This window comes from Schistocerca gregaria, chromosome 3 (assembly GCF_023897955.1).
Source record: "Schistocerca gregaria isolate iqSchGreg1 chromosome 3, iqSchGreg1.2, whole genome shotgun sequence".
In the NCBI taxonomy this organism is placed as follows: Eukaryota; Metazoa; Arthropoda; class Insecta; order Orthoptera; family Acrididae; genus Schistocerca; species Schistocerca gregaria.
In genome coordinates, this window is record NC_064922.1 from 171,031,519 (window position 1) to 171,054,052 (window position 22,534).

Consider the following 22,534-nt stretch of genomic DNA (forward strand, 5'->3'; position numbering starts at 1 on the left):
GAACTCTTGTAGGACGTTTTGCATGGCGTTGTCTGTTTGGAAGCACAGTGTTTATCAAGAGTCGAAAGTTGGATCCCGTCTCACAGGTAGTCTGGACTTGGCATCAGCATTAGCCCATTGTGTGGTCAGCTGATAGTGAATTGAATAATTGTAATTGCTGAGACGTGGCCACAACATTGTAATCATTGTGCTGTTTTTTCTGGAATAGGACCAAACAAGAAAATTAATGGTTTAGGATCCATTATGAGGTGAAATTTTTTGCCATAAAGCAATGTATGAAATTTTCGGCTGCCAGATATGTGTGTGTGTGTGTGTGGAGGAGGGGGCAATACTGGCGAACCAGTGACGTATCCCACAATCTCCAAAGGTTTTTGGATGAATAAATTAATAAACTTAATATAGGTAACCAAACAAGCGAATCGTATGAACTTCGTGACTTGTGAGACGAAGTATTGCATAAAGTGTGGATTATTTAATTGTGGTATCTTTCTTTTGGAACAACTTTGACAGGCGTTGTTTCTTGTCACTTGTCATTTGTCAATGTGTTTGTAAACTTTGAAGGATTCGAAGCGTGTGGAATGTTACCAATTGTGATAAAATCCTTTTTGTGTTTCAGTTTGGCCATTTACGAACGAATATAGACCTGTGAATATCATTCTGTCATACAGTACATTCATTCATGATTTAATAATATTGTAGAGCGAATGATAACCACAAACTGCCATAATGTCCAGCATCTGCAGCTACAAAAATATTGTGTTCCTGATTGGTTTTCTGATAGGCATGAACATAGCGTTTTCACTAATAAAAATGGAAGAGGATTATACCATAAACAGTTTTTCACTTAGTCTAACCGTTATTCATCCGTACAAAAACTGGTTCAGCAAGAAATTTTTATCTCGACTTTCAATAGATTATGATGAAATTAGTTACGGAAAAGAGACAAAAGTGTCAGAAGCAGAGTATCTTAATAAGGAAGTGTCCATAATATGTGCTGTTTTTATGAAGAAAGTGCAAAATGCAAAAGCTTTGCAGGACACATGGGGTAAAAAGTGTAACCGCTTAATATTTTTCAGTACTCGGGAATTTAATGATTTTCCAGTTGTACAATTCAAGCCTAAAAATTCATGGCACTTTTTATGTGACTGCATTCGGCACATATGGAAAAATTATGGCAATCAAATGCAGTGGGTCCTCTTTGTACCTGATGACATGTTTGTCATACCAGAAAACTTGAGATACTACGTGGCTCCACTTGACTATAGAAACCCCCATTATTTGGGTCATGCTTTGACATTCTGGGGTCAGTTGTACAATATTGGCCAAGCAGGATATGTTGTAAGCAAAGGGGCCTTGAGTGCCCTGGAGTCTAGATTCAATACAACAGAAAAATGTGCCATGGGAGGCAAATACTGGAAAAATGAAGATTTTTATTTGGGTAAGCATTTGAAAATAGCATGAAGTAACAGTGTCTAAAATTCTTTTGTGCCCCTGGAGCACAAAGATAATTTTGCGTATGGATGCTATCTTGAAAGACTGAAGCCCTATGAAGTAACAAAAATCTAAACTTTCATATTTTTCCTCCTCCTTCTGCTCATAACAAAACTTGTTACAATGGTTAAAAGCTTTACTTGCACATAATATATTGGGTGTCCCATTTATGTTGACCGCCTTAAATAACTGTTTGTCCAGATGCAAATTACAAAATGTTTTTTAGCCATCAGGGGGACATCAATCAGCATGATCGCCTTCATTGTAGTTTTGTTTTTTACCCAGATATGAACAGTGGTATGACTTTTTTAAATGGCACATTGTATTTTTTATTCAGTAATTCATTTCCTCTCCTAAAGACCTATTCAAAAATGTATCACAGTGTGCCAGTCACTGAAACACAATGTTATTAATTATTAATTACATAACACAACGTTGACTTTCAGCCCAGGATCACAACCTCATCCACTTGCTGGATTTGTCAGAAAACAAATGAAAACCAAGTAAAACATAGGCCTAACACAAAACTGACTTTGGCTCCCCCGTATCATTGTACATGAGTAGAACATTAAAAGGTGCTCAAAGTGGTGAGCTGGACACCGATACACTGGTGCACTCGTTGAATGAAAGAATTATTTACTGCTTCCAGTGTTGCCTGCTGAAGAGAATTACAAGCAAGCACTATACATTCCTTCGCATCCTCTGGAGTTTTTGGAATATCGCGATAGACGTCTTTAATGCATCCCCAAAGAAAAAAGTCCAGAGGATTTAAATCAGGAGATCTAGCAGGCCAAGCAACTGTTCCTACTCAACCAATCCATCTGGAAGAATAGATTCGATTCAGAATGTGACATGCACACAAGGCATTATGTGCTGGGCATCCATCGAGTTGATGCCACATAAGCATTCTAGTTCTTAGCGGCACTTCATCCAGAAGAGGAGGAAGAATTTGTCTGTGCCATTTAGACTACCATTGATGAAATAAGGACCAATAATTGTAGTACCAAGCATCCCACACCAGACATTTACTGTCCATTGATGCTGATGTCCTTGTATTTACCTGCCGTTTGTTTGAGAAGGAACATTCACCGGTAAATAGAACATTGAAGAAGCAGTTCAGTTTGGCAAAGATTTGCTGCTGTGCCCATTTACAGGACTGTACATGATTCTGGAAATCATTCCCATGCTATTATTGATGTAGGTGTACATGGTAAGGATGCAACAGGTGACATGTAAGAATGTGATGTGCACTGGTTTTAGGAATGCCAATCCTGTGTTCAAGCTGTCATGTGCTTACAAGTAGATTCATAACAGTAAAAGAGAGAGCAGTAACTTCGGCAGCTTTGCTGTGCGAGTGCTACGATGATTGCATTGATGTGGGTTGAAACTTCCTGTTTCCCGAAGTGTCGCAACAAGATGAGAAAACATCCATCGGGAAGATGGGTTCTTGTCAGGATATTGCTCTCTGTACAATTCCACTGCCTGCATAGCATTTTGTGTACCTTTAACAACAGTAAAAGAAACGTTATGTCGAAGCAGTTTGTAGGAAGGACAGCCTTTATTGTATGCCTACTCTACACAACAGTATTTTAAAGGACTAAATTACTGTACTAAATGCACCTGTACATAAGAAAACAGTATTGCAATTACTGTTCTCCTAACTTACATTCCCCATAGTTGAGTTGCATTTCTACCTTGTCTTTGCTAGTGTACATTCTACTCACACAACTTTTCAATTGATAATGGTTGATCGAATGACGGATGTGCATTTTACTTATGTTTACATTTGTCCACTGTCAACGTCAGCACGTGGATGTGTTCCATTATCCCAAGTCGTGCACTAAGCACTGGGAGTGTCAATGTTGTGTTATGTAATTAATAACATTGTGTTTCAGTGAATGGTACACTGTGATACATTTTTGAATAGGTCTTTAGGAGAGGAAATGAATTACCGAATAAAAAATACAGGGTGCCATTTAAAAAAAATCATACCGCTGTTCATATCTTTGTAAAAAAACTGAGCTACAACGAAGGCAATCATGCTGATTGATGTCCCCCTGACAGCTAAAGAACATTTGCTTGAAACATTTTGTAATTTGCATCTGGACAAACAGTTATTGAGGATGGTCCAGTTAAATGGGACACCCTGTATATCACTTTGTTGTACACAGGCATGGTTAAAACTAAAAAAGACCCATTACAAATATTATTTAAAATCTTGTCTTAACTGAATCTCAGATAAGATTGCATTGTGTATGCTAAAATGCAAGCCATATTTGGTACAATCCTCGTGTGAATATCTACAGTATTTGTAGGGACAAGGCCTTTTATAACTCCCACCGCATATCCTTACATTATTTTTTATTAATATTAACACACAGCTTTTCAAAAGAGATTGTAGCATGTCTTTGTTGACCGTAGAGCGAAAGCTTTTCTTCATCTGCTGCTGAATGAACTATAAACATTGTACACCAGACATTTTTGTACTAGTTCTCCATACATATGGTATTGAGATCTTTATACAAAATGTCAAATTTTAAAGTGTACCATAGACGCTTTCCATGGGCACAGTGTCTATGTTTTTCTCAGAAAGTCTTCACTTATTTCTTAAACAATGGAGAATCCAGGGCAGAATGTAACAATACCAGAGAAGGAAAGTTGCTACTCACCATATAGCGGAGATGCTGAGTCGCAATAGGCACACACACACGCGCGCACGTGCTGCAACTACACTCAGCTCTCTGAGACTGCAGACGTGTGTGCAAGTTGCATTTGCATGAGAGAGAGAGAGTGAGAGTGTCTACTGCTGACAAAGGCCTCAATGGCCGAAAGCTTTAATTGTGTGAATCTTTTTATTGTGCCTATCGCGACTCAGCATCTCCGCTATATGGTGAGTAGCAACTTTCCTTCTCTGGTATTGTCACTTATTTGTTATTATGGCATTCATTTACTAAAACAAGTGAAATAGCAAAGAAGTGCTCGACTTAATGAAGATAAGTGATCACCTGTATTTGAATCAACTAAGCATTTATGAAATCATTCAAAGTGAATCTTATGTGGTTTCCTTTGTGAGACCCCAACTGACAGCTTTCTTTCACATTTAACCATTGCATTGCAAAACTTATTAGTTTTAGTGCAGTATACTGGATTTTAAGCTTTCATTTTTTGATTTGAAACAATATTGTTAACAGATCAGCCTTCCTGCAAGGACATAATTATTTGTTTACCTTCACCTATAAATGTGTCACTAAACTTGTGGCATTATTGTTGGGTGTTTGTTTATATGCTGCAAAATGACAGTGGTAAAAGTTCTGTTAATTTGGAATCTGCCAACATTGTTTATCACCAGTGTTTACATTATGCTTAACTGGCTTATGTATGCTACCTTCTATTCCATTTCTGTTACCATACTTGTTTTATAGCTCAAGTCCATTTATTTGTAATGTGAAATGTGCTGACTGCAACAAGTTACTGTGTGAACCTTCGTCACTTTCTCCCTTTCCTATGGTAGTCACAATTGTTGTGCAAAAAGAGCAACTTTTGGCAACTTTTCATATGATATCGAATCTTGCTAAATTTTGCTTCATTGTCTGGAGAAAGAAGTAAGTTGATTCATTCTTCTAGAAACATACTCTTGGGCTATTATTCATAAACATAGTGGTGCACAAAGCTCCTCTTTTATTGTATATCACTAGTGTTGGACGAGCTCCTTGATGACACTTTTGCACTTACTAAATGAATCTGTGACCAAATGTAGTGCTCTTCTTTAGACCTTCTTGATCTGTTGTATCTGATAAAAAATCCCAGACTGAGGATCACTTAGCTAGGGATTTTGTATGCTACGTCTTTCATGGGTGGAAATCACTTCCTGTTAATTCTTCCCATGACTCTGTCTTTCAGTATGTTAATATTATTTTGACAAATTTATGACTGTGTGTCATTTAGCCACAGATTCATTGAAATTCTAATAAGTTAACCATTCCTTTTATTGCTGCATTATTATGTAGCATTTTCCACATCTACATTTTAATCTGCAAACCACTGGGAGGCAAATGGGATAAGGTATGTCCCATTGTAACAATTACTAGGCTTTCTTCCTGTTCCATGGATTATGTTTACAGTTTCTCACTGTGAAACAAAATGTTTCCATGAACACTTTCTTCAGTAGACATAAATGGTGAGTTTGGAATGGAACCTGTACCTGGAAAGATGCTGTTTTCTCACTGAAGGAGCACCAGTTAGGTTATGCCACCATGCAGAAATACATCTTATTGACTAGCTGATAAACTGCCTACATTGTAATACTGGCCAGCTAAACTATCACATATCAGCTATCTTCTAGCCTGTAGTTTAATTCAGAAACTCTTTTACGCAACAGATGGACTCCGAAGCAGATGTGAATTCACTTTGTGTGTAAAAGTAATTTTGTCATTTATTACATCCTCTACATCACTCAATTGGTGGTAAAAGACTTTTATGGGAGAATACCTCGCTCCTTTCTCTGCCACTCTAAGGCTGAGTGATGGATAATGTTAAGTCGTTTCTCCTTCATAGTGCATCAAAATCTTTCATGAATGCTACTGATGTTTTTGAAGAGTGAATAGGCTAATTGTTAATAACAAACTTCTTAAGGTTGTAAAGTACTGTGAGGCTGTTGCAGGTATGCCAACAGTTTAAAGAACTAGTGGAAGAAGTTAAAGGTAGCAGCTCACCACGCAGTTGTGAAGTTGAACAAGACTGAGAAGTTACCTACCTCCTAGATTAGAACTGTGCGCTGGAACAGGATCAAACCCAGAACTTTGCATTCATAGGCAGTTCTCTTACCAACTAAGCCACCCAGGCATAACTCCCAACTCAGTCTTACAACCTGCCTCGAGCCAGTATAAAACTATTTTCAGGAGTTTCATCTCCGACTTTGGGAGACATCTTCGAAGGTAAGACATCACCTTCATCAATTGCTAGAAGGCCCCACATTTATAGAGCTGCATAGAGCACACCACTATTTGTCAAGTGATGCTGATAGTGTTATTATCTCTAGCTGGTGCCATCATTCTCAGTTAAAACTAATCAATTGTCATTTTGTTGGTGCAAAGTCATCATCCTTGTTTTATGTAACTTAACAGCCTCTTCTTTTCCAGTAAAATTATGATGGTATTTATGAATCTCTATGGCTCCTCTAGATAGATGCATATTGCAGTTTGTTCTCTTTGCCAAAGTGCTCATCTTGCTGAATTTTATTTTGTGGTATCCATCACAGAAAACAGGTTCTGCTCCAGCAGAAATGTCAGTATTTTCCAGATGGCAGTTCCATTTGTGTTTGGCTAAGTGGGTGTTAACAGTCCTTTTTGTTGATCCAATGTATACTTTCTCACAACTACATAGAATTTTATAAACCCCCAGGTGTTGCTATTAGATCCCATAGGTCTTTTTTCCATTCTTAAGCATTCATTTACCTTATTGGTGGGTCTAAGGATCAGTTCAACCCCATGCTTGACCAACACTTTCCTGGGGCAATCTTAATTGTGTTAATAAGCAAGAAGAAAAATTCTCAGTTGGTGACTGTTGTTTCTCATTAGTCCTTGCCACCTCTCTTCTTGGACAGTGTGCTCAATCCACTTTCTTACCGGAGTAACCATTTTCCCTGAAACCTGACCGTAAGTGATTCAACTCATCTTGTGAATAACCCCATTAACAATTTCTATTAGCTCTATCCACCTATTTTTTTTTGTTTAGGGTGATGTTTAAATTCCTTATGGAGGTTCTGATCAGTGTGTGTAGCTTTCCAGTACTCATTATAGCCCAGAGTCCCATCCACTCATTATATTGCTGATACAGCCCAAAAGTTCATTTTGCTATGGAGAAAGAGAGCAATGGGCTACTTAATTTTCTGGATGAATCTTTCATCTAGTGGATAGACAGGACTTTGGACTATGATGTGTACAGGAAAGCTACACAAACTGATCCCTACCACCATATCAAATCCAGCCATCATGCAAGACAAAAAAGAGATGCCATTGAAACCTTGGTGGACAGGCCTAATAAAGTTTGCAAGGCAGTTTATTTACAAGATGAATTGAATCACTTAAAGTCAGCTTTCAAGAAAAATAGATCTTCCAATAAAGAGGTGCATCAAGCACTCCATCCAAAATAAGAGGAAAGACTAATGAGAAACAGCAATCGCCAACTGGGAATGTTTTCCTCCCATTTATTAACAAAATTATGGATCAGACTGGAAAAGTGTTGACCATGTAAAGGTTTGAAACGACCGTTAAAGCCACCTAGAAGATAAGAGTGCTTAAGAATGGAAAGAGGTGTATGACATTGACTAGCACCATCTAGAATGTATAAGATTCCATATAGTTGTGGGCAAGTATACAGTGGAACCACTTCCTCATAGCTGACTACAAGAGTCACTGCCATCTGGGACACATTGACAAACTGGCCTTAGCAGACCATGTTACCTGTGATGGAAACTAAAATTCAGTGGCATGAGCATTTTAGCAGAGATAACACATTATCATATGAGCATGCTTAGAGAGGCCAAAAAGGTTCACACATGCCATAATAATTTTAATACGAAAGATGATGATGTTACTTAAGATAAAATAGAGATATCGACTTTGTGCCAGCAGAACAATGATCGATTACTTTAAATAAGAACAATGGCGCCAGCCAGAGATAATCATACACTCGACATCAGGTGACACATGGTGGTGCCCTATATGCTGTTCTTTAAATGCTTAAATACGGGGGCTCCTCAATGCAGTTCAGTTACTGTTTTACTCCAAAGATGTACCCTGCAGTTGAAGATGAAATGTCAGGGAATAGTTTTGTATATCGACCATGGCCTTTCAGCCTGGAAGTTTTAACTGAAGCAAAACTGGCCATAAAGCTTACATTCTATAGTTCTAAGTCTTGTTTATGCACCCATCAGTGACTCAGTGCGTCAGCTGCATTGTGAGTTGTTACCTCCACACCTTACATTATTTGCATTCCAACAAGAACAACTGTTTTAAGAGTTTTCTATACTAGGTTCTGTAGTGGATACCACACATTATCATTAATGCACAAGTCTCTGCAACAAACTTGTTTTCCTCAATGAATATGATGCCATAAGATATTAGTGAACAGAAACAGGAAACATAAGTTAACTTTTTGACATTTTCATCTCCAAAATCTGATGTTATCTGGAACAAAAACCTTACACAATTTAATCATTAAAGAACACCTGTACCATTCGATTTCCAGTTAAGTTCTTACCAAAATCAATATAAATTTAGAATTATGTGCTTCATTTATTGATTTACGCACGTGCATTGTTTGTAGCCTACTTATGTGATCAACACTTGTGTGGTACAGAATTGCAGGCAATGTGTTGTATCCAAGTTCGTTGATAGTCTGTTTGCAAAAAACCAGTTACTAACCTAGTAGATAGTGTCGGAAGTTCCATGCGGCTTTTCGCAGATGATGCTGTAGTATACAGAGAAGCTGCAGCATTAGAAAATTGTAGCAAAATGCAGGAAGATCTGCAGCGGATAGGCGCTTGGTGCAGGGAGTGGCAACTGACCCTTAACATAGACAAATGTAATACATAGAAAGAAGGATCCTTTATTGTATGATTATATGATAGCGGAACAAACACTGGTAGCAGTTGCTTCTGTAAAATATCTGAGAGTATGCATGCGGAACGATTTGAAGTGGAATGGTCATATAAAATTAATTGTTGGTAAGGCGGGTACCAGGTTGAGATTCATTGGGAGAGTCCTTAGAAAATGTAGTCCATCAACAAAGGAGGTGGCTTACAAAACACACGTTCAACCTATACTTGAGTATTGCTCATCAGTGTGGGATCTGTACCAGATCGGGTTGATGGAGGAGATACAGAAGATCCAAAGAAGAGCAGCGCGTTTCGTCACAGGGTTATTTGGTAACCGTGATAGCGTTACGGAGATGTTTAGCAAACTCAAGTGGCAAACTCTGCAAGAGAGGCGCTCTGCATTGCGGTGTAGCTTGCTCGCCAGGTTTCGAGAGGGTGTGTTTCTGGATGAGGTATCAAATATGTTGCTTCCCCCTACTTATACCTCCCGAGGAGATCATGAATGTAAAATTAGAGAGATTCGATCGCGCACGGAAGCTTTCAGATAGTTGTTCTTCCCGCGAACCATATGTTACTGGAACAGAAAAGGGAGGTAGTGACAGTGGCACGTAAAATGCCCTCCTCCACACACCGTTGGGTGGCTTGCGGAGTATAAATGTAGATTTAGATTAATATCCAAGTAAATTTTATTTAAATTTTCAAAATTATCATTTTGCTCAGTACATCAACTTGTTTTAATGATTTATACTCTGTTATCCAGAGGAACCTGTTGCAATAGCTAATATGCCATGTAAGAGAACTGTACATGAAGTGTACCTCTCATACTGTTAAGGTCTGGTTTTTTCAGTTAATTTTATTTAGTGCAAATTGTAACTTGATACTGGCTGAAAATATATATCATCAATATGCCATTTTCCCCCTCTAATCTCCTCCCCCTTTCCTTGCATTCTCTTCTTCTTTCATTCATCCTCCCTTGCCTTGTCTCTCCTTCTGAGCTCCATCACATATGTTACATTGCATGTATGTGTGTTTATGTGGAGAGGGGCATCTCACTCACATATATATTCACTTCCATTTGGTTGTCAATGATTGTACCAATTTAGATTTTTTTCTTTGCTGTGGCAGGGTTATTACTAACATAATTTGTGTCTCCATTACAGCATTTTAATTGGTAGTAACATCCTTGATGTGGGGAGGAGGTGCACCATGTTTGCTGCCTGGCAGAAGTCCAGTTAGCTGCATACCTTTATGCTTTTGGTGAGGGGAGACTTTCAGACTGTGGTGGCATTGCTGCTGTTAAATTTTATTGTTTTGCATGCATTAACTGTGTGTGCCTTCACATTCACTTATGCATGCTCTGTCACTCACTTCTTTTTTACTGTTGTTTGTTTCGTGCACTCATAGAATTCATAAATCCTAACATGCTTTCTATCACTCATTGAACTGATGCTGAGTATTATTTGGATGTCACTATCTTGATATTTACTTATGTAGGGAGTTAAAAGGAAATAATGACAGCTTCTTGCCAATAAAATTTGTTTCACACATGGAATATAATTTGGCATTTGTTCACGTCATGATTTTTAATATTTTTTTCTTTTATGTACAAGGTGAACCCTAACTCCTCCAACAAAATTTCAGAGATTGTTCAGGAATATTTTTGGTAAAAATCTAGCTCAGAGCCACCGGAATATTTGTGTGTTTTCTGCTGCAATATTGTCAGTACTTGCCATGAGTAATGATGAGAAAGAAAGAGGGTGTATCAGCTTCTGGGTTTATGCAACCAATGAGAGACCAGTGGACAGACAATGTGTTTTGAAGGAATATTGTCACAGTCTCACACCAGTATATCACAAGCTCTGAAACTGTAACACATTTGGAAGAAACAGCAAATAGTTTAAGCTATTAGATCCCAACCTAACCAGAACCTCATAATTCATGACATATTCAGAAGAAACAAGTATATGTGACAACAAATATTATTAATGTAATTTTTGCTAGTAAAATTGTCATACTGCAACCTAACCTAAACTTTGGACTAAGCCACAACTCAGTCTATTACCACATCTAGGGTTTTTTAGCTTTCATATTCATTGATGTAGGCAACTCGCAATCAAATGGTCACATTCAAACCAAACTAGAACCTCTTAATTTATGACATACTTGGGAAATAAGCAGTCAAATATTTGTGTCAGTGGGGATTATCAATCTAATTTGTTCTCTTGGGACCCTGCCTGAAGACATCCTCGGCTATCGAGAGACATTCGGAAAAAAAAGTTAGCGAGATATTAGTGACAAGCAAAATTATGAGTCTCATTGCTACACAGATGTGAAATTAATAATCTTGCTTGTTATAAATATTCAGCTACTGCAATTGAAGCTGTGATATTAAGTCCAAAACTAATCACATCCTCATAATTCGTAACATATATATAAAAAAACAATCAAATACTAGTGACAATAGTGAAGATCAAACATTGGAAAATCTAGGATGGAATGTAACAGTATTATGAAAAATAAAGTTGCTACTCACTATATAGCAGAGATGCTGAGTCGTAGATAGGCACAACAACAAGACTGTCACAAATAAAACTTTCAGCCAGTAATGCCTTTGTTAACAACACACACACACACACACACACACACACACACACACACACACGCAGACACTCAAAGGCAACTCACACACACAACTGCAGTCTCAGGCAACTGAAACTACACTGTGAGCAGCAGCACCTGTGCATGATTGGGGAGGGACAGGGGGGGGGGGGGGGGGGGGTAAGGAGGAGGATGGGGCGGGAAGGGGGAGGGATTGTATAGTAGGGGTGGCGGATAGTGAAGTGCTGCAGGTTAGATGGAGGGCAGGGGGGGCAGTCCAAAAGGAGACAAGTAAAAAGACTGGTTGTGATGGTGGAATGACGGCTTTGTAGTGCTGGAATGGGAACAGGGAAGGGGCTGGGTGGGTGAGGACAGCGACTAACGAACTCATTGTCCTCACCCACCCAGCCCCTTCCCTGTTCCCATTCCAGCACTACAGAGCCGTCATTCCACCATCATAACCAGTCTTTTTACTTCTCTCCTTTTCTGCTGCCCCCCCCCCCCCCCCCCTCCTCCCCATCTCTCCTCTGCCCTCCATCTAACCTGCTGCACTTCCCCCTCTCCGACCCAGCCTCCTCCAGTCGCCACTCCCATCAGGAACTAGTGCTGCTGTTCGCAGTGTGATTTTAGTTGCCTGAGATTGGATTGCTGTTGTGTGTGTGTGTGTGTGTGTGTGTGTGTGTGTGTGTGTGTGTGTGTGTGTTTTGCTTGCGTGTGTGTGTTGTTGACTAAGGCCTTACTAACCGAAAGCTTTATTTGTGGCAGTCTTTTTGTTATGCCTATCTGCGACTCAGCATCTCCACTATATGGTGTGTAGCAACCTTCCTTTTCATAAATATTGTGACTCTAGTGAAGGATAGAATCATTTCTATTTTGGCACTAGAAATTCATTCTCTCTGTTCTCGTCTCTTGTTGGTTATTTGAAGCCATTAGCTAAGAGAAAGCAATGCATTGCCAGACTATGAATATTAGAGCAACCCCACTATGACTGCCACTGGCTCTGATTTAGACTTCAGCTAGTATTTTCTGATTATTGTGGTATGAGGGACCTTTGATCTCTGGTGGCTCATGACAGTATAGCCTAATTGTATTTTGTTTGACTTTTTTCCTTCATTTGTCTTTGTATTTGTGTTGCACTGAAAATATCTGTAAAACATTGCAAACATCAGAGGGAGACTCTGTGTGTCATGTTTGGAAACAAATGTGTTCCATCCACTCATATTACTTTACATTGACAACAGTAACACCTATGTTACTGTTCACCCTCAATCATGCATTCTGTATAGCTCTGTTCTGTCTCAGGCTTGTTTTTCTGGCAGTGTTAGTTGTATGGTAATAGTAACACACATCAGTGGGGATAAGTTTTCTGATGGAGAACTGGCTGATATGTGTCTTGTCTGTAGATTCACTTAATGGAAGAATGGCATAATAATGCTATACTGAGCAATTACTGCAGCGACAGCAATCACATCATAATACATTGCACCTGTAGTACTTGCCTATGAGGCTCACTCAGAAAATATCCTTAAACAGCCTTAAGATTTTTTCTGGATTTGAATCCACCCTATATGTTTATACCTACAGATTTTAAAGTAGAATAGTATTTTTGTGATTGTTTCCCAATGTATTAACCACTTTGGTAACATCTTTCAATGGTATTGTTTATTTTTCATTACATTACAAGGTCTTGTGTTATTTGTATGGTTGGCTTCCTGTCAACAGAAATTTCATTTTCTCCATTTGCATTTGACCAATTGTGTGGTAATAGTTTTCAGTGCACGAAAAGTGTGATAATTCCTGATATTTAGAGAAAGTCTGGAAATTATCTATCAGTGTAACACAATATATTACTCCCAGAGTAGATATGAGGTAGAAAATAAAAGCAAATTGTAACTAAGATGTGAAACATAAATGATAATCAGCTGTGAATATTCCATTAACTAAATGACTCAACTGACCTCTTCTTTTTATTTTTATTTTATTTTGAGAAAGGGGAGAAATGTTTATCCGGTGATATGGTAGGAGCAATATATGTGCAAATTGTGGAAAGGTATTGACTCTATTTTCTCCAGGTTCTAGTGAGTGCCACATTGCTTTTGTTGATTGTGGTGACACAACAACAAGCCTCTGGACTTGCATTTGGGCAGATGGTGTTACAAATATCCATCTGTTCCTCCAGACATACGTGTCCCATGCTTCACCTAAACTGCTAAAGGCAAATGATTTATTTGAAAACAAAAGCTTGTACTCCTTCTCAAATGACTTAATCATAGCCACAATATTAAACCTTCATCTTTCTTCCCTCCTTTTCAGTCCTTGACTGAAATCTTTCTCATGAACTGCAGTAGTTTTCCAAAGCGTAAACTACAAGATTCATCAAGCTACAACAGGCTCGTATTGCCCAACTTGCATGCTCTCGTACTACATGTGTTTATATTTAGAGAAGATTGTTAAAGAAAGATCTTCAGAAAAATGGAAGGATATCTGTCAATGCAAAAAGGTCCAGGTGCATTATATTTGTATACTAGCTGACACGGTGAACTCTGTTCCGCCTTAAAGCCATTAAATAATCAGATTTTGGATCTTAAGTTCAATTTTTTATTAGGAAATACAAATAAAAAAATTAAGTGTTTTAATGATTCTTTATGTTTTTTGGTGCATAGCTTCCACTCTTCAATTAAGTTGCTTGTGTGTTTTATTATCAGCCGCAAAAACAAACAACGCAGATGCTCTTCCAACTCGTGAACATGGCACATATAATTGACCATGTGAAAAACATGGATATTCCAGATTTAAACCGCAAACTTTCAAGGATTGGCCTTGTGATTTGTTAATGGTCATGTCGAATGCAAGACGGATCGGAAATTGAAGGCTTTTAAATCCAAACGGCATGTCAGTTGGGATCATTGGGATCCTCGGAATGAGAACTTTCTCACCTTCAAATTTTCCTTTGAGGATTGTCACTTAAATAACATTGTTCATCAATTTACTTACCACCAAATACATACCATTGAACAGTTTTGGTTGGTTTGTGTTTCAAAGCATGATTACTATGGAACCAACTTATAGGCATAAATTGTGCGGTGGTAAGCCAGGCAACTCCAAGGAGTTTAAAAATTCAATTGGATAGTTGGTGGCTTAATCTTCATTTGTTACAAATTCAATAGATTTGAATGAAAGCATTTTATCAATGATCTCATTCTAATTTGTGTAGTTTAGGTCGTCTACATCTTTATTCTTAGCCGCTAAAATTGCTTGCTCACTCAACCATTCATTACATTTGTAGTTAGTAATGATGTTTGGGAATACTTTTTTGATAAGTTCATTTTTCAATGAGACAAAGGTACAGAAATTGTGAGGAAATGAAATCAATCCAGTCAATTCTTCGACAGGTACTCGACCATTACCAATAGTCAGCAATTGCTCAGAGAAATCTTCAGCAGATGCATCATTAAGCAATGTAACTCTCATGTTTGTTGTCAGGTGAAGTTTATTCACATAGCACCATAGATTTGATGATTTGAGGCAAGCATTTATTTCGTCTGCAGCCGTTGATCTTGGAAGTACTGGCAGTGTTTGGCAGAAATTGCCAGGCTGTAAAATCATTGCTCCTCCAAAACATCTCGAGTCATTGCGTAGGTCTTTCAGTGTTTGGTTAAGTGCCTCTAATGCACGTTTATGCGCCATTGTGCATTCGAATGATATATATTGATACTTAACCATAGACGTTTACCTGTCATTTGCATTTTGTTATTCCATGTCAGATGCGTTTTTGTTATACAACGTTTTGTAGTGACATTTAGCTGAAATTTGCATTTTGTTATTCCATGCCAGATGCGTTTTTGTTATACCATGTTTTATAGCGGTCAAACGGGATAAAAAGTATCGTATGTCCGTCTCCTGGTTCTAAGCTACCTCTCCACCAGTTTTCAGCCATCGGTCCAGCCGTTCTTGAGTTATAAAAAGTGTAACTAACACAACTTTCTCAGTAACTATGAGAGGTGTACAGTGGCCCCATATAATGCCATGCCCGAACATTACTCCACCGCCAACTTGTTGCACAGTGCTCGATGCATTTGATATTCCTCAATTGTCTCGCAACACCTTGTGTATGATTGTCAGCATACAAACAGATCTGAGTTTCTTTGTAAACTACACCCGACACCAGTACTGGGGTGCTCATTCTGCATGATTTCTTGCCCAAATATAATCGAATTCAAGGTGCTAGTGTGTGTGACGTGGTGCTTGCCATGGTTGTCGGTAATGCATGCAATTGTCTCCTAATTGTTTGATGCAATACATGCTGATTTCAGTTCTAGAGCTCTCAGCCCATGGTTTCTTTGACTCAAAAGTCTTAGATATTGATCATTATGTGCACCTGTTGAAAAAGGACAGCCTGTACAATGTAAGTCATCCACATCACCTGTCAGTTGGAACCAATTCCATGGCCACATCTCATCACTTTGAGTCCGATGCAACATTTAGCATCTTCCCTGGTAGAGAAGTCTTCTTCAGGTAATGTGAAGATGTGTGCCCAATCATTGGTCACGACTGTACTGGTCCAAAGACATCCTAATGCATCTGTACTGATGCTTTACTTTCAGCTGAAATGCTGCAGTCCATTTGAGTGAGGTGCTCGTGGTAACTGTATCAAGGGTGACCTTCCAATCGGCACAGGAAGAGTCCCAGTAGCAACATACCTGCACGACACATTGTGGTGATGCAAATTTTTTCTTGACGTGTGTGTGCATTTCTAGTAAGGAAGGAAGGTGAAATAAAATAAGATTTTTTTAAATGATGTAATGTTGGTTTTACCTGTTGCTGTTTTTATTTTACTATTGCAATTTCAACATTTGTGCCATTTTCAACCATAAGAACCTAGAAGCAACATAATATCATTTTTAAAATTTATGGAAGATGTGGAGGAAGTTTGAGAAGATAATCTGGACAGAAAGAAGTACTGAAATGAGTTGGTGAATTTGGAGGAAGGCAGGAATAAAAAGAACTCTGTAGGAAAGTGCCTAAAGAGACAATGGCCATTTAATAGATGCTTTAGATGGAATGATGAAAAGAAGAAAATGGGAGAAAGTAAAACATAGATAATGGTGGAATGAAATTGCAATATAGTTGTGATATGTTATGAAGATGGAGAACCACCAAACTGGGATTGCTGGACAGAGCAAATTCCATCCACCTGAACATGCAGCCAGTGTCTTAACCACTGCACTGTCTCGTGTGGTTGATTCCGATTCTACATTGTTCTTTAATTTTCACAGTGTGCTCCAAATAACTTATAATATGAAACACAATTTTGTACGTCATCACTGCACACAAAAATAATGCTGACTTCTAGGTCACAAACATGTTACTATGTGCCATGTACATGTTCATGTCCCCCTCTTAGTCTACCTGAAAAACATAGTCAGCAAACCCCCTCCTGCCCCGCTGATGATGCGTAATGTATTGACTCAGGAGAATGGCAAGGCATTGCTATCACACACTGTAAAGCTTGACAATATTATTCCCTTCTACGAGGGCTATGCCGAAAGTTATTAGCAGCCCATAAACCATAAGGCGGAGGACAATGGGGTTGTTTTCATTCGAAAGAGCGATGTTTTTCGACCTTGGGACGTGCGTGCACAGCCCCTGGTTAGCTGTGATCCCCCCACAGCTTGGTAAGAAAGCACAGGCAGTGCTGAGTCAGAGACGGTGCTGGATGGAGCTGTTGCGCCGCGACTTTCGCGCCATGATTTTTCACGATTATAAAAAGGGTTGAAGTGCCGAAGAATGCCATTCTTCGTTGCTGCATGTTTGTGGTGAAGCTTCCCCTTCTAGGGCCACAGTTGGAAACTGGTTTCGCGAGTTTTCGAGGCCTCAGCAGTCAATTGAAGGTGAACCTCGTCCCGGTCAGCCAGCAAAAGCTGTGACTCGTGAAAACATTGATGCTGTGAGGAAAATGATCAAAGAAGATCCACATCTTACATTTTGTGACATTGAAGGGACCCTAAATATTGGATCAACAGCTGCACAGACCATCGTTCATAGTCACTTAAGCCTTACTAAGAGATGTGCCCATTGGGTGCCGCATTCCCTGACAGAAAGCCAAAAGGAGGTGAGAGTGGACTGGTGTCATTTTATGTTCGAAAATTCAATGGAGGGAAGTCCAAAGACACCTACAATATCGTCACAGGTGGTGAAATGTGGGTCTACCATTATGACCCTGAAACGAAGCGACAGTCTTCTGTGTGGTGCTTTCCAGAGGAGGAACCATCCACTAAAGTTCGACGAAGTCGGAGCTCTGGAAAAAAGATGGTGGAACTTTTTCACAAATATCAGGCATCTCACCTCTGTGACCTTGGACACACATCGTACAGTCAATGCTGAATGGTACACTAACGATTGACTTCCAAAAAGTCATCGCCACATGGATGTCACAGCATCCAAAGTCCAAGAGTGGGCACCTTCTGCTGCATCACGACAATGCATCTGCGCACAGGGCTGCCAGAACGATGGACTTTCTGGAGAAGGAAAAAGTGGAAGTGTTACCCCATCTCCCCTATTCACCTGACTTGGCCTCCTGTGACTTCTTTCTGTTCTCTAAGACAAATGAAAAAATTCGAGGGCAGCAGTTTTCGTCAGCTGAAGAGGCCATTGCAGCGTACGAGAGTGCACTAAGTGACATCTCAAAAGAAGGTTGGACTGACACATTTTCTAAGTGGTTTCAGTGAATGGAAAAAATGTGTACATGCTAATGGAGAATATTTCAAAAGGTTGTAGACGTTTTTCTGCAAATAAATTTTTTTCACACATTCTGCTAAAAACTTTGGGCATAGCCCTCATATAAACATTACATTATGATCATGCATTGTAATGTAATAGGATAGTGTAGTTATCCCCTTTCATTATTAACCATTACTCCGTACCCTCTAAGCGATCTTAAATTGGGTAGTAAGTGTTGCTTATGCAATATATTTCATTTGTACAGTTTCTGCTGCAGGGATGCTTAAGATTTTGTGTTTTAGTATTTCATTATATAACTAGGTTTTTAACTGCTGCTTAGCCGATAGATACAGATATCACATATCTACCACATGTCTCCACCTCCCCCTTCTCACTGTCTGTCCATCTCCTCATCCCTCCATGTCTGTCCACCACAACCTCCCCCCCATTCGTCACCCCATCATCACCTCCACAACAATGGGAGATTGATGGTTTTTACCCCCACAGTATTTCTTTTCAAATTGTAAGTAATATGTGTCCAAGGTTTTGTAGAAAGCAGTCTAGAGACTTAGGTAGAGATGTTGAACATATCTTTATGTGACATGCACTGCACACATGTATGTTCTATGCTCTGCTGTTTTGCACCATATCATATCAGAGAGAAAGTGGTATTCAGCCGTGCCTCTGTATCTTATGTCCCAAAACAAGTTGATAAAATTATGCACTCACTTCAGACCTGGTTAACACACTGAACAGCACCATAAGAGAGGAACTGACCTTCATGCTTTATATTACACCCAAATGTAAGAAATTAATACTGACAGGTCATTTTTGTACATTTTTATATCACAGCTTCTCATCTCCATAACATCCCTAGAGATAGTGGGCAATCTTATTCCCACAGTATTTGTATATGGTATATACATATATGTACCTAAGGAATTTGGTTGAAATTGCACTGGATGTTCCTGAGTTTATGGTTCAGTGTCAGCCTCTTTTCATTCTCACCCCAATGGGATATAGGTAGTTCTTAACCCACAGTGTTTTTCTTTTTTCCTTCTTTTTTTTTCTCCAGGTAATAATTAACAAGTAAACCCATGATTCCTTACAGAATCAAACTCCTCTGTATAAATCAAGTTCAAACTTCTGGTTGCTTTACAAATGAGTTAATGTGTTAAATATACGTTAAGCTTGCATGTGAAATCATACTAAAAGTTAAAAGTCTCTTAAGTACTCTCAGTATCAATCAATGTCTGAGTACTTAGCTCTCAGTCTTAAGAAAACCTAGTCTTTCACATGACTCAGTGTTTATGATGTCCTGTATCCTGAAGTATGTTTCTTACAATGTCCAACTCCACCTGCATCCTTTCTCTGTCCATCTCCTCCTTCCCCCCTCTCTGTCAACCTCATTTTACCCCCCCCCCCCCCTCTCTCTCTCTCTCTCTCTCTCTCTCTCTCTCTCTATCTCTCTCTCTCTCTGTCTCTCTGTCCTCCTCTCCCATCTCTCTGCCCATCTCCTTTTCTCCTCTCTCTCTGCCCATCTCTCCTTTCCCTCTCTTTCATCCATCTACTCCTCCACTCTGTCTCTGTCCATCTCCTCACCTCTCTTTGTTCCTCTCCTCTTCCTACTCTCTGCTCATCTCCTCCTCTTCCCTCTCTCTGTCCATATATACATCACCCCTTTTTCTTCCCCACCAATATAGTTAATTCTGCTTGTAAAATATTGTTCTGATATGACTACCACTACCCATTACCATATTGTGCACATCGTCAATGTTTTCATTTTTGGTTGCAGTTTTAGCTCATTGTTAATGTGTTCTCTTCAAGAATACTGTAGCACATTTGAATTCTGCAACATATTTTCTAACTGTTGAGAAAGGACAAACACATTTCTTATACCTTTCCTGGAGAAATTCCTTCAGTAATGACCTGTTAAAAGCAGAATGAGCCATTCACTTGTAGTTTAACTTGCACTCTTTTGAAACATTTTGACAGATTAAAATTGTGTGCCACAGTGTATTGTTCACATTTTTATCTACTTGCTTGTGAAATATATGAAATGCACCTAACAAACATTCATAATAATAGCAGTTTTTTGCAATTTTGTTGTATTTTGAACCATCCAGAAGCCAACTATTACTTTTGTCTGTATTTTCTTTCTTGGTTTTTTATGCCTTTCGACCCTGTTGTTGTAGATAAATATTAACTTTTTTTAATTTAGGAAAGCACCTGGGAGAACTTGGAATAACCCCAGAGGACACAAGAGATAGCCTAGGGAGAGGAAGATTCCATGGTTACAGTTTTAACCAGTTACTGTTCCGAGGGAAGATCTCAACACTTGGTAGCTATTGGAAAAGGAGTGTCTTCCCAGTTCATGAGGTATGATTGAATTTAAAATAATATCGGTCTTGCAATAGTCTCTCTTCTTATCGGTCATGCAATAGCCACTTTTCTTTACTAAAATTCTTCCTGTTTTTTTTGTAAGTTTTTTTTATCCCATTATGCTCCTTCACATCTTACATTGTTGATTTTGTACAACTATTCTCATATTGCTGGAAGTAAACTGAGATCCACCACCACCACCATAACAACAACAACAATCCAAACAGTTGAAGACTTTTATGTATGTGTCACTTCATTTATTTCTCTTCATTTGTTCTCTTATCATACAATCTCTCCTTTTGATATCTTTTGTCTTCTTGTGAGGCTCAGATTAGATTAGATTAGATTTACTTTCATTCCAATGATCCGTAATGAGGAGGTCCTCCAGGATGTAGAACATGTCAGAAAAACAACAATACATGACAAATATTTACAACTCAAACAAATAAGCTAATGTACCATACCACAGGTCCCAAGTGGCATGGTCGTCATTTTTTAAAGAACACTATATGAAAGAATCATTTTAAAAATAATAATGCACTGAATTTAAAATAAAAGCTTGTTTATTTATTTATAAGGTAATAAACGTGTAATACAACTACTAAATACTTATTTACAATGAACACATTACTGCACTGAACTGGTGTAGAAGTTAGATTGTACACACACACACACACACACACACACACTCTCTCTCTCTCTCTCTCTCTCTCTCTCTCTCTCTCTCACTCACTCACTCACTCACTCATTTACAATGAACGCATTACTGCACTGAAATTGTGCAGAAGTTATATTGTATAAATCAGTTGGTTCTACTGAAAAATTCATCAATGGAGTAGAAGGAGTTGGCCACCTATAAATTCTTTAGGCTTCTCTTAAACTGAATTTCATTGGTTGTTAAGCTTTTTGTGGCTACTGGCAAGTTATTGAAAATTTGTGTACCTGAATAATGCACACCTTTTTGTACAAGACTAAGTGACTTTAAATCCTTGTGAAGATTATTCTTATTTCTAGTATTGATTCCATGAATTGAGCTGTTGGTTTGAAAAAGTGATATATTTTTAATGACAAATTTCACCAAGGAATAAATATATTGGGAAGTAGTAGTTAGTATCCCTAGTTCCCTAAACAGGCTTCTGCAGGATGTTCTTGAGTTCACACCACATACAACCCTTACTGCACGTTTTTATGCCCGAAAAACTTTAGCTTGGCTTGATGAATTGCCCCTCAGTTCTTTATATTTCTTGTTGAGCTATTTTATTTTTGTTTTGTTATTATTTATCCTTGTCACAAGTCCCCCATTTTTCAAGATGATCTGCTACATATGTCGTGATACTAATATTATCATCTCATTGGTGGATATGTCTTTGATGGCATGAGATTTCCACTTCATAGGACAGGAAATCTTTTCAGAGGCTGGCAATCATTCTTAACACACACACACACACAATTTGTCCTGATTTCAGTGTGGCTATTCAGGTACATCCAGTCAAAGTAAAGAAAACAGAAATGTATAGGGAGCAATTCAATGTGAGATAACACACAAAAAGGTTAGCATTCACTACTGGATTGGACATTACAGTCACAATAACCAGCTTGAGTCTTGTAGCAACTGATTGAGCTGTTAACAACAGATTAACATAAGCAACTCTGTAATCAAACATGGATAGGCATATAAATAAAATATTAAACAAACAAGTGCTAATCATATTATGAAATAACATGAGTGTACATTAAGTGCTTTAA

At 38.6% G+C, this 22,534-nt stretch overlaps 1 protein-coding gene across 1 annotated transcript in view; it reads left to right on the forward strand.

The window, feature by feature from the left end:
• The first annotated feature begins 500 nt into the window (after nt 1–500).
• The window catches only part of LOC126355067 (glycoprotein-N-acetylgalactosamine 3-beta-galactosyltransferase 1-like), a 52,144-nt gene continuing 30,110 nt past the window's right edge, over nt 501–22,534 (forward strand). The window contains exons 1-2 of the mRNA XM_050005235.1: nt 501–1,438; nt 20,628–20,785. Of these exons, the coding sequence (XP_049861192.1) occupies nt 727–1,438; nt 20,628–20,785 (870 nt within the window). The 5' untranslated portion in view covers nt 501–726. The remainder of the gene's footprint in view (nt 1,439–20,627; nt 20,786–22,534) is intronic.